Source organism: Pocillopora damicornis, chromosome 2 (genome assembly GCF_964200805.1).
Source record: "Pocillopora damicornis chromosome 2, jaPocDami1.2, whole genome shotgun sequence".
Lineage (NCBI taxonomy): Eukaryota > Metazoa > Cnidaria > Anthozoa > Scleractinia > Pocilloporidae > Pocillopora > Pocillopora damicornis.
In genome coordinates this window covers 5,392,580-5,400,460 of record NC_142671.1, presented here as the reverse complement: position 1 = coordinate 5,400,460, position 7,881 = coordinate 5,392,580, and the positions used below count along the sequence as shown (strand labels likewise).

Sequence of the window (7,881 nt, the reverse complement as noted above, 5' to 3'; positions counted from 1 at the left end):
AAACGCTGATTTCCATCAAATGCGGGATAATTAACTTAAGAATTGGCTCTCTTTTGTTAGGTTACTTTTAAAGACTTCAATGAGTTTTATTGTTCGACATGTCGATATTGAGGCAAACATCAGGGTTATGATAATTACGGATTTGTTGACAATTTTCTCATTGTTTTAAGATATGCCCGAGGGCCAAAGCCGATTAAAAACTGTTAAAATGAACCATACATCGTTTCTGCCGGTTGAGGTTTTTGAAAAGCCTATCTGGACTGTCCTATCGAGTCGCTTATCAAGTTATAAGCTTGACCTTAAATACTTTTTATTTGAAAGGTCATCTCAGAAGTTTCGTGAAGTGACGCACAATAGATTTGTTTGCTGTTACTCATCGTGTGTGACATCGAAGCTTCCTTTGACATGACAAATCAGTAGCCAACATTTATTATGTCAACTAAAGGTCATGTGCGTGATCGCAGCAAAGTTTAGCATTGTTTGAGATGGCCACAACAGGCGAAGTAGTTCTGTTGAACAGCTGATTTGTACATGGTCATATAACGATGATCCGTCTGGTTTGCATGGACTTGTTGATCGAACATGACTCGTGAAGCTCCACACGGATTCCCAGCAGCACAAGTTTTGGTGGAACTCGCGGTTAATCAGCCTTTCCGAACGGACAATGGAAGAAGCCATGGCAGTTTACACGTCTGCTTCGATAAGAAGATAAAACAGACGGCTTTTAACAACTTTTTGTTGAGTCATACGCCTTACAGATGTTCTCTAGGAAGACAGAAAGAGTCCAGATCAGATACAAAACAAAGAGCAAAACCAAACAACAGAGATCGACCTCCAGACACTTCCTCGGGCTTGTGTCTTCCAAGGATACCTGTGGCTTCTGTCGAGTCTCTTACCGGACAGATGTTCTTACAAGAGGAGAACTTAAACAAAGGAGCCGATAAATGTTTTATTGACTTCTACAGCGGAGACGAGGAGCCTATCAATTTTCTGTCGTGTAAATCTATCTCAGAAAATCGAAACAATGAAACAAACACTTCACGAACATCGTTGAAATCTAAGGAGAGAGGATTAACGCGTTTACCACAAATCTCAAAGAAAGGGGATTGCTCCTCTTTTCTGAAGACTCGTGATAAACATCATGATTCGTTTCATCATGAAGAACTGTCGAATGCGCAGAATTATAACGCAAAGACTAAAAGCATCGCCATTACTCGAAAGCGGAACAATCCATCGCCTGATCATGAAGTTACTAAGGTGATGGAAGACGGAGCGCGCATTACAGTTTATCAACGGAGACTTTCTATCGAAGTTTTTATGCCAAGGACTTCGTAACCAACAAATTAAGGGATTAAGCGAATAGTTACGTCAAAATTTGAATAATCTATTCGAGTGAAATGCGTGAGCAATTTAGGAGGATGAGTCAAGGAGAACAGAAAGCCAATTAAATACTGATTTGTTTCCGTACCTAAAATTTAGCTAATTACAGGCGGAGTAAAAAATAATGACTCATTTACACCTTCAAGGCAGGGTGCATTTAACGATAGCGGCGTTAAAAAGACGAACAGTAAAACAGTGAAGTTTGATTCTGAGCCACGTGTAACTGCAGAAGGAACAAAACTGAAAACGTCAGACAATCATAATGGTGATATGATCTCTAACACTTGTCACTAGAGTGGAACCTCTATTTAACGAAATACCAAAACACTGGGGAAATTGGTTCGTTATATTGAGTGTTCGTTATATCGAAATCCTCGATTTAACGAATCTGCAGGGAAACAATTAAATTGTTCGTTTTATCGAGGGCTCATTAATAATTAAATTTTAATTTTGTATTATTATTCTTTTTGTGTGTGTGGTGTGACGTCGCGCTACCCAGCATTTAGAATCGGAACAATTATATTGTAGATAATATTTGTGCTTTAATGTCTATATGAAGCTACAGTGCAGTGTATAGGTCTGTACATAGCTACAGCACCTTGTTTTGAAGCACGGAGGACAAATTTCAGTGAAATTCACTGGTGAACCGAGAAACAAGGGCACTGGACTGGAAATGTCTGCCTCTCATACTTTTTACCACACGAAGCTTTCAAAAATAAAGAGGTTAAATTCAACTTAATAGATCTAATAAGAGACAAAGAGGATAAAGCGGATCTGTAGATGTGTTGTCGATAATGTCCGGGTGGGCATTTATAATGAGATTAACTGTGAAGTTGTTCTATTATCACGTAACTGATGGATGTTGATGTTTGTTGGTCTGCTCTTATTTGTCTTTTGTTACATGTGGTCATTTGTTCGTTACGTCGGGGTTTATTACACGTTGGGGCTTCTGGACTGTGCTCGTTACGACGAGGATTTCGTTGTATCGAGGTTCTTTCCCATACATGTTACTGTTACTTTGGCAGGGCTAAAGAGTATCGTTCGTCATACCGAGGACTTCGTTATATAGAGGTTCGTTAAATCGGGGTTCCACTGTATTTGACTATAACGTAAAAAAAGCTCACCCGTATTCAAGAACTGAGTGGAAACTCGATAAGTGGTTCTCCTTGAGGAGTGCCCCACTAAACTAATTTCTACCTTTGTCTCTATAAATGATCAATTCAGACAATTTGCCATGTGTACGTACTTGTAGGTATGTTTCCTTTATTCATTGTTAATCACTAATCAAGACAGAGGCAAGTCTTGTTCCACAAGCCAGTTCTTGGCGTCGCCTTCAGAGGTATTTTTACTCTGTCTTCTCTTAAATCTTGTTTTTTTTCATCACCCAATGGTCAGTGATCCTTAAAAATGGTGATACAGTTCACAATTTACTGTAGCTCCTCAAAAATTGGATTTCAACTACACCTGTGCCTTGCTGCATACCTACTGCTACATACAAGCTGCGTATCTTAATTAGGTAATGTCCGCTCAATTGACGAGGCGCACAACTTGCACAACTGAAAATTTCAAATTTTTTTTCTGTCAAAAGTGTTGTTCCCAACCTAAACTTCACACTCGCTGAAACCACATGGTTAATAAAAATATCAGCTAATCAAGAACAACTCAGATTCATCACATTCATAGCAAAATTTTTAGTTTCTAAAGTAGTAAAAGTATTGTTATTATCCATCTAACGATATGTGATATTTACAACAAATTGTTTGACTGTAAAGAAAAACTTCAAGACAATAAGTAATACATACCAAATTAACAACAAACAATCGTTGTCAGTATAATAACATTGTTCCTCAACAGAACAATGATAAATATTTAAGAACAGCTGTAAATGTAACATACTTCAAGATATATGTTTAAAATTCAAATGTAAATACCATCAAGAAAGCAGATTCTATTTTGTATGTACTTATAACCGGAAAAATTAAACAATAGAGCTGTATCATGAAGTAAAGTTTACAGTGATTGCTTTCTTTTTCCTTTTTCTGCTTGTCAATTTATAAGAAGCTGAGTCAAACATCTGAGAATCAGCTTTAGTCATCTGGTTCTTCAACAGTATAACCTTCTTCTTGAACTCTTGGTTTGTTTGGATTGTTCACCACTAACCAATCTGCCAACCAAATCTATCAATAAACAAGGCAAGCGTCAAGTTATTTTATTATTTAAACTGTTTTCCAAGTCACAAAGCCAAACAGCTGTATAATACCAGCAACTGACAGAATGTAAAATGGAAGGCTATGAATCCCTGATTTGAGAGTGAAAGGCAAAAAAAGTGGACATTTACATCCAAACCACACCAAGAACTTGCATGTTGGGAGTATCTCTCCCTAATACCTTTCCTCTCTTTGACAGTAGCTTCAGCCTTTCTGCAAGACTTTGTTGGACCAAATACAAATGTAAAAGCTTACTATTGGTTCAGCAGGCTTCATCTTGCATAGTTCTGTGAGTCCTTTGAGTAAAGTTGGAGTTACTGTTCTTGTGAGGTAGTCTTTGGCTGCTTGCCCAGTTGAAACTGGTTCCACAACACCTATGATGTTTAACAACCAGGAAATTGATTCAACACAGTAACCAAGGGTGATTTAAGAAGGAGAAAAAAAGAGTGATTTTAAAGGAGTTTATAGTGTTAGGTTTTTTAAGACTAAATTTCTATTCACTTACTATCAGGAAAGAAAAAATGTATTTCTCTTTCTGCACTTGAGTAGCTGTCACTTCCATGAAGAGCATTTTTGGTGCTGTCTGTACCATAGACTGCTCTCAAACTAGAGATAAAAATAATGTCCTTATTATATGAAAATTTGTCTTGAAAGTCTGTATGAATAAATTCAAAAAGAGTTTCCTTTTAAATTCATGTCCAGTACCAAAAGGCTTGAACACAAATGTCACTACTATGTTAAATATTCTACAAGTAATTTTCACAATCCCAAAGGTAACAACCTTTAAAATGCAAATCTTGCCATTTTTCAATCCTTCCTTACCAGAAATTTATTACTCAAACTATCCCGAAAATTTGCAGCCTTACTCTAGTAACCCCACTATTGTCAATCTAGTTGTGAAAAATCAACCCATCCAGCAGCACATCCCCATAAGCCTATCATATGTAAGTACCTCTGGGGCTGATTGTGTACAACTGTTGGTTTCTTTGTTCACACACTGGGACTAAATAAATAAATGGGAAGTTTCAATTGATGAGTTCGTTCAAAACAATGGAGAGGCCAGAGAAATTTGCATATGGTTGACCATACCAAAAATTAAACAGCTTCCCTATTGTTCTTGGGGCTTGAGTCCAAACATTCTCTCAAAAACATAAGAATAACAACATTTAAGTGCTTACCGAAATGAGAAAACCATTTAGTAAAAAAGCCCTTCAATTGGCTGGTATGCTGGTTGATAATGTCAACAGCTGAGAGATTGTCCTAAAAATGGATATTTGGCCAAAAAGTGAAGCTTCCAGGGAAAATTTGAAATTTGAAGACAATCTGTCAGCCAAAGACATAATCAGCTGAAAATTACCAGCAAGCCAGAAGGGTTTTTTCTTTTTTTAATAACCTTACCATTTATTTTAATATCACATATTGACAGCAACTTTTGTTGCATTATTTTCTTTTCAGAACTGTATTTAAGATCAGCTTATTTATTTCACTACCACTAAGCTCTACAAAATGAGTTTATTTTTCCTACATGTAAAGTAAAAAAAAATGAAAAAGTAAAACCCTTGAGCTTGCTTCTTTCCACTAGCTTTTTTTTATTTTCAACATAATCAGAGGACAAATATTGATGTATATAGGGGTAATTGTGTGATAACTACTTGGTGATTTTGTACCATGTGACAATAAGTAGCCAGTAGAGTCACACAAAATTAATGGGTGGGTCATTTGCTATTATTGCTTGGAAGCTGCATATTTACATGTAATGTTTAGGTCCTTGGATTCTAAGGGATGTTCTCTGACCATTTAAAAACCAATCAGTGCCAAAAAATAGCATCCATGCACTAGGATTGAAACCCTGGAATTACAAGGGAGATTGAAAAGTCTCTCACCTTTCTGGTGCCTGATCTCTTGCTTTTTGCGTGTTTGTTGGTCCAATCAGCTGTCTCCAGTAAGTAATTGCTGATTTCCTTGCTAAGACAAGAGCAAAAATTGGCCCACTGCTCATGTAAGCCACAAGGCTTGGGAAGAACATTTTACCATAGTGTTCGGCGTAGAAATCACTTGTCTGTTCTGGTGTCATATGCACTCTTCTTTTCTGTTTGGTATCCAAAAAAAATTAGATAGGGTATTTGACTAGATACAGTTCTGCTCAGAGGTAATCATAATTTAACTAATGTAGGGAAGCATCCTCACACATTCCTTCGGGTTTGAAGAGTATCAAGCTCACAAAGTCACAGTTACTCATAATTGTTGGCCTATCACAATTAACAAGAAAATAGAAAACACGGTTGATTCATTTATAGTACCTGCAAAATGGTGAAACCATGTTGAAGTATAATTTCTTCGATTTCATCGCTCTTGTGAACTGCGTCTGGCTTAAATAACGCTAACGTTCGCTCTATGTGTATTGCAGGAGCAGGAGGTATCACGGGCTTTTCACCGTCTGGCATGTTTAAGGGAAAAAATTGGAAAGTACGCGCTCTAGATTTGCCCGCTAGGTCAAAAAAAGCAAAATGGCCGCGAAAGTTATAGTGCTGTCATGGTTACCATCAAACATGATACCGCTGACCTGATGAACTCCGTGTCCAATTCTTCCTTCCAGTTTTCTTCGACCCTCTCATTTCCCTTCCGTTGCTTTAGCTGCAAATAATTTGTTTTTATAAAAAGGGTACACATTGTTCATTATGCTTTTTGTCGGCTTTTGAGGATAGTACCATTTGCCTATCTGAGGCGGCCATATTCGCAAATTTCATCCAATATCTTGAGGAAAACACTACCTAAAAGTAAGCCTTTTCTGCTGCAATGCTCATCTAAAATCATGTTTCAGCGTTCTAATCTAGAACGTTTACTTTTATCAAAGACAGAAATGTAAAGTGATATGTTTAATCCCTCAAATGCCAAAACTAAAGAAGCGAAAATGAGAGCAAAGCAATCATTTTTGCACATCCCTCCTTTCAAAAATCAAAATCTTATTGTAGCAGTTTTTAAACGATGCAAAAGAAAGTGAAGAGGAAAGTTGTGTCCATAGATCAAAATAATGTTTCTGACAGTTGGCTCAGAGTAAATGTGTTTGTTTTCGTGTGAATAATAGCGCGCGACGTTCAACTGCATTTCCATGGCAGGGGATGGATTAATGAGCCTTAATGTTTTCAAAAGAAACAAAGCAAATCATCAACCCTTTATTCTTTAAATCTAGACGGAAAATAAATCTTGACTGGCAAAATTATATCAAGAGCGCTGTTTAAACCCTTCATTTTATTTACGCCGAAATCAATGGGAATGTTCTAACTGCGGCTGGTATTATAAGCGTGCTTCGCAGTCTCCTTGACATTTCTTGCTCAAAAATGAACTGATATCACTTTCAAATCTTGTCACGCGGCAATCGCCTAATTATTCCAATCAGAACTATCACATAGGAAGACAATTATGACGTCAGTACATCGATTACGTTTCGCGTTCGACATCGCGAACCCGACTGGAGTTTGCGATTGTGAGAATCGATTGCGCAGCGACGGAGAAAAAGGAAGGGTTAGATTTGCCAGCGAAACATTTTATTGGATCCGATCGCATTGAAAACCTTACGTGCAGGGTATAATGCCTAATACTGGACAGTTATTTGGACAGAGCTGGAAGTGCGAAAAATGCCGAAAGGACTTCAAGGCCGTCTGGTTGCCAACCAACGTTTGTTGTCGAATCTCTTCATGGGATCAGCAGCCTGGTATTCTCACACAAGCTCCTTACTCGCGGCATGTTTCTGACGCCCTGAAAGAGGCAGCTTCGAAATCGTTCGCCAGTTCAACCACCGAGTACTCGACAAAGTCCAGGAACGGACGACACACGCAAAAAATACCTGGTATTCCAGTTCAAAGTCTAGCCGTGCCCTGGATGAGACATGTAAACAGGTTAGCGCCTTTCAGCACCAGTGGCAAAAGCACGTGCGGATATTACTTTTCAAGAGATACCGATAACAACAAGCGAAAAACAGGGATTCCTCCATCAGATCTGGTGGCATGGCGATCTAACATCTCTTAACGTGAGTGAAGTGAAATTAGCGCGGACTAAGTAATCTTACGTCGTTACAAAAGTTTTAAACGGAAAACGAAAGGGGAAGATGCTTCAAAGGTCTCCGCGAATCACAAGCCAAGAATGTTCCCTTAATCTAAGTTTCTGTTTGTGAGTTGTCTTTGGCAATGCGTGGAATAGAATAAAGCCACGTTATACTGTGGACCTGGGTGACATATCTAATTAGCACATCAGTGACTACGATTTAAAAGCTTGTTGGCGACTTATAACTAGTATT

At 38.0% G+C, this 7,881-nt stretch overlaps 3 protein-coding genes across 3 annotated transcripts; 2 read left to right on the top strand and 1 right to left on the bottom strand.

The window, feature by feature from the left end:
• Positions 1-67: 67 nt before the first annotated feature.
• LOC113673456 (uncharacterized) lies at positions 68-3,383 on the top strand. Its single transcript, XM_027189877.2, has one exon. The coding sequence runs from the start codon at positions 583-585 to the stop codon at positions 1,333-1,335; it is 753 nt and encodes a 250-aa protein (XP_027045678.2). The 5' UTR covers positions 68-582; the 3' UTR covers positions 1,336-3,383.
• LOC113673458 (nucleoside diphosphate kinase 5) lies at positions 2,609-6,129 on the bottom strand. The gene is made up of 5 exons (XM_027189878.2): positions 5,888-6,129; positions 5,471-5,676; positions 4,093-4,193; positions 3,843-3,961; positions 2,609-3,557 (listed from the first exon to the last, which is right to left on the bottom strand). Exons 1-5 carry the CDS (start codon positions 6,029-6,031, stop codon positions 3,468-3,470), a joined length of 660 nt encoding a protein of 219 aa, XP_027045679.1. The 5' UTR covers positions 6,032-6,129; the 3' UTR covers positions 2,609-3,467.
• A 909-nt stretch (positions 6,130-7,038) lies between these two features.
• LOC113673475 (uncharacterized) lies at positions 7,039-7,752 on the top strand. Its single transcript, XM_027189894.2, has one exon. The coding sequence runs from the start codon at positions 7,176-7,178 to the stop codon at positions 7,611-7,613; it is 438 nt and encodes a 145-aa protein (XP_027045695.2). The 5' UTR covers positions 7,039-7,175; the 3' UTR covers positions 7,614-7,752.
• Positions 7,753-7,881: the final 129 nt, after the last annotated feature.

Excerpts from the sequence above, each read along its gene's own strand:
- LOC113673456 (XM_027189877.2), top strand. The coding sequence starts at position 583 with ATGACTCGTGAAGCTCCACACGGATTCCCAGCAGCACAAGTTTTGGTG.
- LOC113673458 (XM_027189878.2), bottom strand. The coding sequence starts at position 6,031 with ATGCCAGACGGTGAAAAGCCCGTGATACCTCCTGCTCCTGCAATACAC. Across the intron at positions 4,194-5,470 it reads AGAGATCAGGCACCAGAAAG|TTTGAGAGCAGTCTATGGTA; the intron begins GTGAGAGACTTT and ends TTTTATCTCTAG. Across the intron at positions 3,962-4,092 it reads ACATTTTTTCTTTCCTGATA|GTGTTGTGGAACCAGTTTCA; the intron begins GTAAGTGAATAG and ends TAAACATCATAG.
- LOC113673475 (XM_027189894.2), top strand. The coding sequence starts at position 7,176 with ATGCCTAATACTGGACAGTTATTTGGACAGAGCTGGAAGTGCGAAAAA.